Raw genomic sequence first — 15,110 nt, forward strand, 5'->3', positions numbered from 1 at the left:
AAAGGGATAGTAAAGGCACACTGTGGTTTGAAAACAAGGCTAGATATCATAGCCTTTACATGTTCTGGCTTTTGTCTGGGTGTTTTTAAAACACCAAAACATGCAGCTAAAATAATCCAACTCTCCTGAAGGGGTGAAGAGTGAACAAATTAAAGTCTGCAAAAAATGTAACCCATTTAGCCTATAAAACAATATTACTATTAATTATACATTTGAGTCTCAAATCCTCTACCATTTTAGAAATTACGTACCTTTCTCCAAAAGTTATTTCTGTTAATTCACTCCTGACAGAACTAGTATAAAAATGCACATTTAAGATCATTTTTCATCTTCATCAGTTTGGTTGATTATGGAAAAGGACTGATGCATTCCTAAAATTTGAGGCTACTGGCCAAGTCAATTACTTGCTGATTTAACTTTTCAACACAGCTTCCTAAAGTAGAAAAAAGCTTTAAAGAAAATGCTCATTTAATCTGATAAAAATTATTAGACTGCAACTCTTAAGTGTCAAATTCTGGAATAAAGTGTTCTTTAATGTTATGTTATGAAGTCCAGATAGGCCTATTGCAATTATTAACACAAGTCTTGCCACAGGGGTGTAAGTCAATGCACTGTGGTTTAATCACATGTACCACAGCTAGCTCTGTTGATGAACCATGTCAATTCCTGGGGACTGTTATACAACTCAAATTAGTTAACAGAGTTTGGAGGAGTTACATATGGACATTAGGAAACACTGTTCAAGCAGCACTGGTCTGCACATAAACACAACTAACCAGTTTAAACTAAACATTTCTAGAACTACATAGAAAGCAATTAGTTTTACCATTTTGGTTCCCTGAGAAGAAAAGTGCTCCAACTACAAAGGTCTTTGGAATGCCATCAGTACAGTGGATAAACATGCACCTCTTGCACTGCTCCTGCAAAGACATCTACTTTCATGTTGATCAGACTTGTTTGGGCATTTTCATTCAAAATAGTATTATACTCCACAAAACTGGCAGTGGAATGGGAGCAAGAGATTACTAAAAGTAGTCTAGCACTAAAACTAGCTTTATCTGTTATGATTTGTTATTACAAACTGGAATGCAGTTTGTTAGCACACTTCTTGAACACAAAGTCATTATGGGCAGTTTACTTCATCTGCTTAACCCATAACTGAGATTGGTTTTTGAAAACTGTATTATGTTAAAGTTTTAAAATGTATTTTTTTAAAGAATGCTAACCTTTCCCCAGGGGCATAACTTATGTTTCTGGTGAACATGATAAACATAATGAGAATTAAGACTTCAAATATAATAAAACAGCGCACAGCAGAAGAATGAAGTCAGGAAACATTTTATTTCCATCCAGTTTTGCAAGTATTAAGGATGGCATAAGAGTTTATCTCACCACTATGATTTACGAAATTATTACATCCCTAGAAGAGGCAAAGCTTATAATGCTTCCTGTCTTTTCCTCCCAAATACTTATAATTTGTTTGATTATTTAGCTTGTTTTATCTGTGTCTTTCTGTCCCTATCTAATACAAACCTCAAACCTCCTTCATCCTCTCCCCAATAACTGGGTGTGGAGAAGCTGCACTGAGGCAGTCAGTAATGAGAAGTTATAAAAATATTAACCAGCAACATACACTACACTAACACCTGGGATGCTCACAACATACAGAAGACAACTTTGCAACTATACTGTGTTCTGTTTGCCATCATTGTTTCTGAAAATCAGTAATGTCAGATTGCTTCTCTAGGACATGCGCACAACAGTTACTTCAGATTCTTCTGATTCCTCCCAATTTCTAGGCAACAATTAATTTTGTATTTACTATTTTTAAGACAAAATGCTGAAACCAGTTCTAGGTATTTAACAGCAAGATTCAAATGGCATCTTCCACAATTATAGAATTAATGCTTAGTATTTGTCAAAAGCTTTTAAAAATTAATTTATGCTGAAAAATTACTTTCAGTATACCCCATGCAATTAAATGGCTCAAACAGTTTAAACTTTTAATTTAATAAATCCTAAGTTAGAGAAGAGTTCATATTTAGAAACTAATTCCAGACAGTTCTTAGACCTCATATGGCAGGAATAAAACTACTTTAAATCATCACTATCAACAGAAAAAATTCTCATAGGAAATAAGTATATACACTGTCACTATGGCCAGGCAATGATCTCTTCTTTTTCAATACTACCATAACAATTTAGCTGAATTATTTCAATCAGTAGAACCTAACCAACAATTCAAGTTCCAAAAGTCAAACATGTTTACCTGTAAAAGGCTGCATCTTTTGTTTGAATCTGGATAATTTTTTCTTTTCCAATACAATCAACTCAGTTCAATGCATTTACGTTTAAGATTGATTTTTAAATTGCTCTCTCTCCTTCACTCCTCTCTACCTATACAGATCTTTAGAGAGATATTAAGCAAGACTTGTAGAATGCAACAATGCAGTTTCATTTTAAACTTAGGACTTATCTGAGCATGCCTGCAAACGCTCTCTTACACGAGGTGGAAGTGTTTTTAACAACCTTTCTTCTACAATTAGATTATTTCGCTTTAAGAGCTGACATTCTTCCAGTTCAGCAGGAAGTGATTCAAGATAGTTTCCAATGAGCTCTAACTGAACAAGATTCAGTAGCTGACCCACAAAAGGGGACAAATTCATCAGACTGTTATTTCCCAGAAGAAGAAATTGCAGCTTTTTGCACTGAAATAATCCATCAGGCAGCATTTCAATCTAGAAAAAGAAAAGAGAAGAAGAAAAATAAAGTACATTAGAAGGTGTTAGCCTATGTGCAGCTGCACGTTTTGACATTTCCTCTTTTTATTTTAGGGTAAAAACCCCTCTTAGTTTATGAAAGGAAAAGGAAGAGTGTAATTCCTCTATCATTATGTGATCAAGTGCTTGAGAGCACTACAATGGTTTTATTATCCCTGTTTTCTTACAAAGCTGCTCAGCTCCTGGCAGAAGCCAAGCCTGGAAGGAGGAGCACATCCACGCATGCACGCAGAACTGCACGCAGGCGTGCGCAGGTGGCAGGGGACAGGAAGAGCCTACTATTCCTAAGAATCCCTTAATGAAGAACAAGCACAGACTGTGGAGAGACATTAGCAGCTGCTGTGTTGTGAAAGCTGTACAAGCAGTTATCTGGGCAGTACAGTCGTCCTGGCCCACCCTACTGGCACCTAACATCCAAAACCAGCTTCAGCAATGAAAACTAAAAAGTCACAAGCCTGAGCTCCACACTAACAAGCCAGACAGTTTAGCACTGATTGTGAGGTTACCAACCATAATTATTTCCCTCTTCCCTGTCACACACCTGAGCTGCTAATCAACCACCTGTTCATTTACTTTAACTTTCAGTTTGACATTTTAAGGTAAACATTAAAAACTGTTCACTTCCACTAAAATACTACATAGGATTGACAACTGCAGGGAAAGGGAAGATCTGTTTCTGCAGCCATGCTAACCCTATACCTTCTCTGGATCAAAGCCCTTAAGCAGCTACAAATCAGGATAGTACTTATTCAGTATTATGTGAGCTTTGCTGATACCAAAGCTTTAGTAATTAAAAAAGCACCACCCCTTTTTTCTGAATTTACTTTAAGCGTGAACATCACAAAAGCTAGAGTCTATTCCAGAAGAAATAGCAGCTTAAGTCTGTTTTTGGTTTTGAGTAGTAATTCAAAGTTCTACTTACATGGTTTTTTGTCAAAGCCAAGTACTGCAGGTTGGTCAGATAACCGATTTCTTCAGGGATGGAGGTTAGCTTATTATAGCTAAGATCCAAATAGTGTAACTTTCTACAAAGAAATAGCTGCAATGGAACATTCTTAATATTATTATAATTTAGATACAACTGTTCCAGGTTTGATAATGCGCCAATCTGCACTGGGACATACGAAATACTGTTGTGCCACAATTTTAAGCAAGAAAGATTCTTAAGATGTTGGAAACTAATTATTTCTTCCACTGTTCTGAGATTATTTTCTTTTAAGTCAATTTCATGCAAATTGTTTAGGGTAAAAATGGAATGGGGAATGCGCTCTAAATCACAGCAGATTAGTTCCAAGGTTCTCAGGTTTACCAGCTTCTTCAGGTTATTTAGCACTATCAGTTTATTTCCCTCATTGTTGATAGACAAGTGTTGTAAAGAAGGCAGAAGATCTGTAATCACTTGAGGTATACGGGAAAGGTTGTTCTTTAAGTGAATTGATCTCAGATTTTTTAGCCCCTGAAAGCCGTCATTGTATATGGAGTTGTGATGATCTAGCATGAAGTATCCTGTTAAACACAATTCTTGTAGGTTCTTTAGATGAAAGACCCAAAATGGAATTCTTCCCATCTCACTAGACTTCAAACGCAAGGTTTTCAGATTTTCTTCTAAAAAACTGACTGCTGGATAATCCATTGTTAGTGATGAATGATAAACATTGAGTTCTTTGAGATTGACAAGCTGGGTCACAGCTGAAGGAAGTTTGGCTTCAGGAATAAGTTCCAGGCTTAGAACTTCTATTTCTGTCAGTTCAAAGACACTGTCTGGAAGACCATTTAACATGAAAAGGTGAAGTTCAGTCTTGTCTTGGGAGTTTCTTACTAGTTTATTTTTCAGTTTTTCCACTGACCATTCATTGTTAAGATTTATCTGTTTGAGTTCATTTTCACTCAAATCAGACAGGAATATTGAGAATCGCTGGGAATAAAGAGGATCATACTGATCTGCCAAGTGAAGAATAAATGCAAAGTCATTCTTCACATCAGGTATATCAGTGTAATTACTTTTCTCTCTCAACTTCTCAAAAGAGTATTGTTTAAGTGAACTTCTTAACATCCACCACAAACTATAAGTACAAGTTAATCCATAGAAGATCACTAAAACAACATAAAATGAAGCCAAAACTTTAAAAATTTCTGCTAGCGAATAAACACACTGGTACCTTTTGTAGCCTGTAAAGGCTTGAACATTAACTACACAATCAATTTCAAGTGTAATAAACGATAAATAGTAGGGGACATAAATTACTATTATGACAACTACAAAGACTTTCACTATAATTTGTTTCATATACACTGTGTATACGACATCCTTTTCTTCGGCATGTACTCTGAATTTCTTCACTTTTTCAAATATAGCTTTAGCTTGTTCCCCTTCTTTTTTGTCAAGAACACTGGAATTTTCTCTTCCAGTTGTTTCCAAGCCATGTTGTGAATATGGCAGGGACTGTCTGCTGGCCCCTATGTCTCCTGAACTCTGAGGTGATGAAATCACTGTTTTTGATTTGGCTATCGGCAACTTCCTCGCAGACTGCTCAGCAACTGTTTCTGAGAGGGCACGCGTTGTCCAGGGAGAGTCGAAACACTTCTGAAGAACAGCTACAAAGTGCTCAAGCCTGGAACTTGTACTAGGATAGTAAAGCCAGAAATTACTGCAAGCTGCAAAAATAAAGGTATGCAAAAGCACTAGGTATGGAAAAAATTTGGCAAACCAGTGAAGCTGTCGCTCATAACATACTGCATCGATGTAGGAATACTGCTGCCGATGGAGATAATTCTGGATTTTAAGCGGGATGATTATCGGTGCTGTCGAGCTAGCTGACATGTTAAGGTTGGCTTTAACTAAATCCCAAGGCACAGCACAATGATTGTCAAATTCTAGCTTGCAAGGAAGACAACACAATACTCTGGTTTGAGTGAGCTGGAGAGCCCCAGCAAGCACAGCAACTAGCAGCATTATCATGGTGAGGTAATACCAGAAGACATCCCACCATGGTTTTAGTATGTGGTAGGATGACTGGGCATCTGCTAAGCATTTGAGTTCTGTTAGCGTGATCATGACTTTCACCTGTGAGAGAACAGCAGCTGGTAGAAGAAAAAAGAAAAGAAAAGACATTCTTAGAGAATTGTTAAAAGCAATTTATCTCACCATGATATACTTGAAGTTTATTATTGTTTTCACAGTTCTAAATATGTGTAACATGTGGCCTGGACTCCGGAGCACAGCAAAAGGATCCAAGAACTTCTGGGACCTGACCCCAGCCATCCTCTCATTGATTTATTTTAAGGAAAGCTTCTCGGGAGTGCAAAAACTTAAAGAGTGAAACTAGCATGAGAGAAGGTATATTAAAACCAAACATTTGGGTACTGCTGCAGTATAAGCAACAAATAGGTGTAAGGCAAAGAAGTGGCAGATGTATTATTAGCAGTCCTTCACTACCATCATAAACTTACATAAGTGATTTCTTATTTATGAAGAATTCCAAAATCAGAGTGGTACATTAACATGATGGCTCTTGTAATTTAGAACTTTCTACCAGATTAAATAATTCTGCCCAATTAAAAATACACAAATTCCCAAAAAGCCTTTGTGTATTACATATTCTTATACATAATTCCACATCTCCTATCAAGAGAATTAAGCGTATTGGCAGAATTAAAATTAAGGTGGCACAATGTATTATTGTTCAGTATTGTTATATATATATTTAACTCCCAGAAGCATAGGTTTTATTCATACTTACTTTACTAATTAAAGAGAATAAAAACACAGCACTGCTCAGTCAGGAGGTCTACACCTTTTAAAATTCCTTGGACATGCCATCTTTACATTTGTCTTCATTCTGGATGGAGAAAACACTGAATACGCTTATTTAACGGCTTAATGTAAACAAAGAGCAAACATTTCAGCTTTCATTACAACTGCTGCCTCGTTATGCCTCCATTAAGCTCTGCATTACTACAGTTACATGAAATGGAACAGGATGTATATATGTGATCATGCAGCATGCAAAGTCAAAGTTTTGCAGTCACATCAACACAAAAATCCCCAAAAACCCAGGGAAATTGCCTACAGCTAAGCCCCACTTCAACAAGGAAGTAATTTTTTTTCCCCCAAATAACTATGAACTTTTTACTTGGGAAACTGACCCCCACCAGGCTACATTCTCCTTTCAGGCAGATGTAGAGACTGGTAAGTTCCCCCAAACCTCCTTTTCTCCTGGATGAGCTCCCCCAGCTGCTCCTCACAGAACCTGTGCTCCAGACCCTTCCCCAGCTCCACTGACTTTCTCTGGGCTCACTCCAGCCCCTCAATACCTTTCTTGTAGTCAAGAGCCCAGAACTGGAAACAGCACTCGAGGTGGGACCTCACCAGTGCTGAGCACAGGGAAGTGCCCTGGTCCCCCGGCTACGCTGTTTTTGATACAGACCAGGATGCCATTGGCCTTACTTGGGCACACTTGGCTCTTGTTTATAATATATTGATGCTGTACATTTCGATTTTAAACAGAGATGACAAACTGTTATTAAAAAGTCAAACAGTAGCTGAACCTGATTCTTACTCCACATTCAAGTGGAAAGAATGACCGAAAATAAATTAACCCTTCTTGCAATGACAAAGCTATTTATAATAGAATACAAAAACTTACCAGGCCCACCCAAGGGAAAGCAGCTGAAGAAGGACTGGATGGTTACAATACACTCCTATAAGGAAAATAAATTGTGAAATATTTGGACTCCAAAAACTGTGAGTATTAGAACAGCAGTTCATTACTGCTTCCACAACAGCATTTCAAAGAGCCAACATCTATGAGTAAAAGATCGAAAGAGCTACAAGATGCCACCCCCTTCAAATTATCTACTTGTTCACTATCTAAAAGCTGCTTTTCCTAAAGTAGAGAAAGTAATGGCTTCTCTCACTGTGCCCCTTCTAAGCACTAAAAGCCATTTGAGCTCAACAGTTTTTGCATTGACATAAAGTTACAAGTTCTGCAGCTGAGATGCTCTACACAGCTGAAAAATAGCAATTTCTTTAATCGCTCCACTTCGACTTCCAAAAGCACATCTCAAACGCCTTTAAAATGAGTTCTTTTGACATAATTCTTGTGGTTTGAATACAAATTTGTCGGTATAAAAGCACAAAGAGATAGTAAACCCATTCAAACTAAGGCTTTCATTCTGCAAAGAATACCTGGATCACATCGTGACTCAAGCCAAGCATGCTTGATTTGAATGTAAACAGAAGAAAATCAAAAACATTTTTTCCCTTCCAGCCTAAAATTTAAAACAGTCAATTTTTCTTTCTTGAAGTTTGTTATAAAAATGTTATAAAAATGAAAGACTTGGGACCTCTGTTAAAGTTGTAAAGAACACACTAAGATTAATATATTGAATGATGGAACAAAGTAAGATCAAAAGTAAAAATAGCAATTTTTTAATAAAGAAAAGCACTTGAAAAGTCAAAATTATCATTAAATTGGCTGAGAGTTTAACATAGTGTGAAAGGTCTAATGTGCATGAGGATGGGAGCAATTCTTTTCCTGACAAATGTGTAAACCTCATCAGGGACTTGGGGAGATACTAATGTTTCAAGATGATTCATATAACTAAATGTTTACTGGAGTATTCTTGGGGAATAAGGTATACCTGCTCAGTACAAAGGACAAAATTCAGAGTACAATAAAACAGTTAATGCTCTTTGATAAAGCACTTTCCCTAAATTTTACAAAAAGAACAGAAACTTAAATTTAAGCCAATTCTGTGAAAATCATGCTGGTATACTTAAGAGTATGCATCACTCAATACACCTTTTTCAACTAATGACATAATGCTAAAAAACCAAAATGCTTTGTTTTTGTACAGACTATGAATTCAGTCTGAAGCTGACCCATGTAACTTTGTGAGGTCTGTTTCTATAAAGTCCTTTGTCACCTCTCTGCCTTGCAATGGAAAGCTGTTTGTCCCCATTCTAGAAAAAAGACTACATTCTTGCTGTGGTTTTACAACGCTTTCTAGCAGAAAGCAAATGTCACAATATTAAGTATTTAAATATTTGAAAGCTGGTCTGGTGAATGGCTACTTTTTGAAGTCTTCCAATGAAGAATGTGTATCCATTACAAGTCTATGTTTATGAAATAAAGCTTCCCATGGGAGAAGTACGCAGTATATACAACTGTAACATAAATGTGAATTATTGATAATTTTGCTGAAGACATTTTTCTTTCAAATCCTATCCGTATGCCAAGAGTGGCTAATCAAATGGAATTATGCTGAACTGTAATGGATTTGATAAACCTCATCTCCAGCAGCTTTCAACCCATATCAAAGCCATAAAAGCTTTTCAAAGTGGCCTAACTCAATTGGCAATCTTTCTTACAAGAAGAAAGAATGAAGCTTAGCTTCAGGCAAAATGATGACTTCAGGAGAGTTACTCCAGACCAATGCAGAGACACAGGCCAGAAAAATAAAGTAATAAAGATCACTAATATCGAGGTAATTTTTAGTTACTTCAAGACTTATTAAATCAGAGCAACAGAAACATATCCAGAATGTGACTAAAAGGTTCTCATTTTGAAAAATATTATCTAAAAGCATCAGACAGCCACCACCACCCCCACCTGCCAAAAGGGTACTTAGTACTGCATTACTCTGTCATTTGGTCATTGCTCACAGAATTTTAGGCACATTTAGTCAGGGGGCAGAGATGTCTTTGCAGGAAGGCAATTACTTTGCTTGCCCTCCCTAAAGAGTATTCAGCTGGTGTTTCTGACATACTAATATAATCAAAATAGGTTTATACAACTAAAGCTTTATACAACTACTTAACAGATACTCCCCTGGCCCCTCTGTCTTGCTTTTTCCCCCTCCCCCTCGAAGTAACACACACACCAAGTTTTCAGGCAGTCTCTTTAGAATCTTGCAGCTGCTTCTCAGCCTAGAGAAGGAGATGAGGACACACTAAGTAATGTATCTGTTTTATCAATTTTCTATCAAAAATCATTCCTGAACTACGGTACCAACTTAGCTTCTAGCTAGTTTAAATAGATCACTTTTTCTTCTCAAGTTTTGGATGGAAAATCAAGTCCGACAATAAACTAAACACATCATCAGTTTTGCTTCATAGGCAGTTTTGAGAATCCCCTATGAGATTCCCAGTACCTGCTTATGGTTTCACATGCACAGCCTGAGCCTTACAAATAAACCCTCATGAAAATTCCCAAAGGAACAAAAATAAACAAACTTTACCCATACACACACTCATCATCCAAACCAGATATTTACTGGCAAAACCTTTTCCTTTTATTGGCATGTTACTGCTTCTTTTCTGAAGTATTCTGTAAAACCACAGTGAGGTACTGCAAGAGTTCTGGTGCAGGTGGCTCCATAAAGAATGATGCTGCCATACTTAGTCTTAGCAGAAGGATTTACATGACTACCTCTCCCTTTTTCAAGCTGTGATTCTTTCAGAATCTGTACTTTGGTCACCTGTGTGCATACACAGATTCAGTTGTAGGACCTTTTTGATAGGGATTGTGGTTTTGAATCTGTATTCCACTGAATGCTGAACAACACAAACAAGATTAGAGAAAGCTTCTTTCAATCTCCTTCTGAAGAAGATCACAGGTGACAATTAAACATGTATAAGTGATTATCCTTTTGTATTTAAAACAAATCCAAAGACATTCCCACACCCTACAATAAACAGCATGTTCCTCAAGCAGTGGATCTTCAACACTACATTAACATTATTCCAAGTTTGCCATATCAATCTCTCAAATAATCAAAGACCTAAAATCCTTCCAAATACTCAGAAATTACAACTACAGATAATTTCAACCACGTGTACCTGGACTGGCTAGAGGCCTATCTTAAACACTCCTGGTCTCAAGACAGCTGAACATAAGGTGTAGAACAGTAACAGCAAAGTTTTACACTGCTTAAAAACCAGTCTTTGCCCTCTGGGGAAGGCTTACATGAATCTATATAGCCAAGTAATTTCTGGGGGAAAAGAATTGTAAACACAGTTTAAAATTTAGTGAGTTAGGCTACACTAACATTTTTATTTTACAAGATGTACCCTTCTCTGCTACAGCTTCAGAGTTAACTGCACAACCCATAATTTGATAAAAAAAAAATCTTAAAATCAAGCAACTACTACCTCTACCACTACCATATCTTCACAAAGCTGAGAAAACAAAAGTAGAACATGGCACATATATCTCAGCTTCCTGAACTACCTAAAAGCTTGAACATTCCCAAGTTCAACACAAAAGGCCTTAGGTGGGAAAAAAAAAAAAAAGGCAGTTTCACCCTTCTTTTTCTCTCTGGTACACTTAACGCAAGAAAAATACTTCATATAGTCTAAAGTCTTTATAAAGTTGCAGTCTAATGTAAATTGAAAATATGCCTTTTTCCAATTTGATTTGCTTTACAAGCACAAGACTTATTCTTGAAATCTGACTGTGCAGGATTAGATATTTTACATTATGAATTTCCTTCCTATGCCTGTAGCCTCCAAAAAAGACCACTGTCTTCCTTGAGCCATATTAACTTCTCATTAAATATCACTGATATCCAAGTATTGGACCTTTTCTCTATTCGAGGAAGGCCACTCAAGAGATAAACTTTGGCTGTAAAAGCTGTCACTGTTCAAACACTCACTAGGTAGAGGGACCACAATCAAACATTCCAGTTGCCCAAAATGACATACCTGTGAGCCACAATAGATAACGGACCACACTGGTTAGCTCTGCCCAAGTGCATGAAGTTACCTGAGCTTAACTCTCACTAGCAGATGGGAGGGTAAAAACAAGTCCACTGTTTTGAAGATTAAACTCTGTAATGAAGCTGCATTATAAGATTTGCATTTAAAAGTTAAGTGTGCTTTTTATTTCATTCTAGTCTAGCCCATAGAGAAATTTCAAATACAAATTCACATTCAGATATAAATATTTTGTCTAGTAAAAGCACTTTCTCCAGCCTTCTCCTCTAATGAAGGATCATGTTCTATCTGAGATAGAACCTATGCTCCTAGAAAGTGAGAAGAAGATTCAGTTTAAACCCAAATTTAAAACCAGAGATCGGTGAGACAATCAGTTTACACAAAAACCCTACAAAATAAAATGTAGAAAAATTGGTAAGTAGGTACAAACCTAAGTTTCTGAAAAAAAGTGTTACAGAGTTAAATAGATAAGACTCCTAATGGTAAGAAAATACAGTAAAATGAAAGGTAGACCAGTTTTGTTTTCATGTAATTGCATCAACATTGCTGATCTCTTTGAGAACAAGCTGTCTACTTGTCCAGAGTCTATAACTCCATTTGTAGCCATGGTGCTTTCTGAGATCACTAATGAACCAAGCAGAATCTGGACTCTGAATCAAATCTGAGCATTTCTAGTAAGCAATGTTTTTTACAGCTTTGCTGTCTCAGTACTATTCTCAAACTCAGAGACGCATTTTTAAAATATATAAATTAAGGTTATAACTTAAAATTTGAGACATATCAGCCTCTAAAATACTGACTACAATAAATATCAATGCAAGCATCTGTTCAGAAGAGAGTGCTTTATATTGATCATACAATAGATACTTACCTAGTTTCATTCCAATATTTAATTAATAACTTAGATAATTTGTGTTCATTGGAAAATCTAGCACTCTTGTTTTCTCCATTAATTTAACATTTCTCCAAGCAGCTGTATATTTCACATATTCGACTTTGAAAAGAAAATTATTGGAGGAACTTGCCAGCAATGATGCAGCTCTCAAAGCAGCAAAGGCTGTCCACTAATACCCCAAAAAAATACTTGCAGCAACAAGAGGCACCATCCTCATACAAACCTAATCTGGATGTCTAAAGAGCCTTATTGTCTCAATTAAAAAAAGGCAACAAAACCAGAATCAGAACTGCAAGACTAAGAATGCTCAAAGGAACGGTGACTTAAGAAAGGAGACTAAAGGAAGGGGCTTTCTAGCATAAGAGAAAGAAGAATAAGAATATAGTGGGGATGGAGAGAAGGGGAGAGAATTGTATTGGAAATGCATCTGCCTTCTTAGGACAGAAGCACATAGTCCATTGGTGCTCAGCTAATGCTAATTTAAACCACAGGAGACAACTCTCCAGAGATGACTGCAGGCATGCCATGCTGTCAAGCATTCCAGCCCAAATGTGTCAAGGAAGATATCAGGGAATTGGCACAGTTCACACTCTCAAGTGATATCTAGAAGAACAGGCCTCCTTTGTCATTCCCTCATCTCCCAATTAGTTTTTAAAGTCAGTAACTTAGTTCTAAAGATACTACAGTCTTTACTTCCAAGTTCCAAAGAAATCTTGGAGCAAGTTTGGAACATTAAATATGAAAAGCCTCCTTGGTTCTTCACGTGTTCTTTCCTAAACAAGCACGATGACACCAAAAGCAACCTCATCAGTTCCAGCCTAGGTCTTTTAACTGCACCTTTGGTGGCTCTCCCAGAAACCATCTTACACAACAGTACATCAAGTCCTTCATCCCAGTACTAACACAGCTAACACAGACACCTTCCAACTGCATGAAATAAGATTTTTCAAGTTTGCTTATTATACCTTTTTATTCTTGTAACCATGTTTTTGAGTCTCTGTCATGCTGGGAAGTATGACTACATAACCATAAGACAATGGTATCAGCAGTATCTCTCCAGCATTCTGAATGGGCATCAATGGTATCTATTTTATTTTGCACACCAAGATAAGTATTACAATAGAAAATTAATTTTTATCCCTTTAGTTTCTGTAAGTCAGAGAGATATGATATCAATTCATTGTGCTGCCATGCTCAGGACATCAGAAAACAAAGCAGAGAGAACACTAGAGAATATTCACAACTTAAATACTATTAGATTTTTCTACAAGCAGATTCTTTATTTATAGTATAGCTTACTTTCTTCAATCTTCCAGAGCAATAATAATACAAAGGACCCAGCAGCATAAAACAGTAAGAATTATATAACAAGAGACCCTCTTTCCTTGGGAAAAGGCAAGGAATTGCTCATATACCCTCTTTCCATTTTCAGTGTTCTTCTCAATAAAACCATAAAGGGCCAAAGACATTTGAAACAGCCAAGACAACTTCAGTAACCTTACTGGAAACCAGTCTAAAATAAGAGAATATTCTCAGAAGGAAGAACTTGAAAATATGTCCACAAACCTGAAGCAGCTCTGAATTAATTTCTCAAGCACCATCAAGAGTGCTGCTGTCACAGCAGAATAAAGTACACTGACTACAAATCCTACTTAAGAAGTCAGGTAAGCATTTGGGTCAATTTTGTCATCATGTTGCTATAACTAGGCTATCAACATCATTTGTAATGACAAATGATGTTACATGGCAATGTAATACCACACGTACTCAGGTATTAACTAAAGCAGGTTCATATTCTGATTTGCTTCTTCTAAGTAAAGGAATAAGGAATTCAATCACACTGCATTTAGACAATGATGGAAGGTGCCAACATTTTCCATACTACTTCTGCAGAGAGCAGAATACTGAAATCCAGTGGTTATAGTTATTCAGAACCTCCATTCTACATTAATTTCCTAGCTCAAACATTGCTTTCCAATACAATACCCATACCTAACTGAGTTAATAATTTACTTCTGACAGCTGAATCGCTTCATGCAAGTAATTTTATTTCTTTCCAACTCAAACTTCTCAACAGAAAAATTAAGGTAACATTTCTGCTATTCTCTAAAAATTATTTAAATGAGGAATATTAAACAGTAATAATTTCTTACTAGGTATTTAGCTGTTTTGGATTGTACTAAGCTTCTGTTTGGTTCTGAGAGCTGGAAATACATGCTATTCCTTTTCCTAATAGTGGTCAAACAGTTATCACCTTTGTTCGATCTCAGAAATATTAATTTGTATTTGCAGTCCTCATTCTATCTAGAATAATTCTGATGTTTCTAAAATGTGAACAGTTATCTAGTCCAATAACTTAAAATTTCAACATTTGGCTGAAAAAACAATACCAAAGTTTTTTCAACATCTATAGACTGCTAAGACTAAGCAGCATTCTCTCAGGATAGCAGATGTCGAGAATGGAAACAGCAACTGAGGTCACAAAAAATATATACCAAATGTATTCTGTCTCTGCAAGATAATTATTACCATGTACAAATATAACCACAAAATTCAAGAGTGGTCAAAAAATAGTCTTTTAGTTTTAAGTTTTCCTGATGCTGCGTAAGATTAAAGGAGAACATTCTATAAGGGAATATTATTACTTCCACAGACAAGAACTTAATTGCATCTAGGAAAATATAATTATCAGGGCAGCAATACAGAAACACATTTC

The 15,110-nt window shown here is 36.5% G+C and overlaps 1 protein-coding gene across 2 annotated transcripts; it reads right to left on the reverse strand.

Annotated features, from left to right (window-relative positions):
• Positions 1 to 1,322: 1,322 nt before the first annotated feature.
• Positions 1,323 to 7,483, reverse strand: LRRC8B (leucine rich repeat containing 8 VRAC subunit B). Of its 2 annotated transcripts, none has more exons than XM_053985390.1 (4): positions 7,427 to 7,483; positions 6,521 to 6,619; positions 3,703 to 5,861; positions 1,323 to 2,738 (listed from the first exon to the last, which is right to left on the reverse strand). In XM_053985390.1, the coding sequence occupies exons 3-4, from the start codon at positions 5,833 to 5,835 to the stop codon at positions 2,466 to 2,468; spliced, it is 2,406 nt and encodes an 801-aa protein (XP_053841365.1). In that variant the 5' UTR covers positions 5,836 to 5,861; positions 6,521 to 6,619; positions 7,427 to 7,483; the 3' UTR covers positions 1,323 to 2,465. The 2 variants fall into 2 exon arrangements, with proteins under 2 accessions (XP_053841365.1, XP_053841364.1); XM_053985389.1 differs by having other exon boundaries at positions 6,521 to 6,635; positions 7,427 to 7,477.
• Positions 7,484 to 15,110: the final 7,627 nt, after the last annotated feature.

The sequence above is a fragment of the Vidua macroura genome, chromosome 9 (assembly GCF_024509145.1).
Source record: "Vidua macroura isolate BioBank_ID:100142 chromosome 9, ASM2450914v1, whole genome shotgun sequence".
NCBI classification, from domain to species: domain Eukaryota; kingdom Metazoa; phylum Chordata; class Aves; order Passeriformes; family Viduidae; genus Vidua; species Vidua macroura.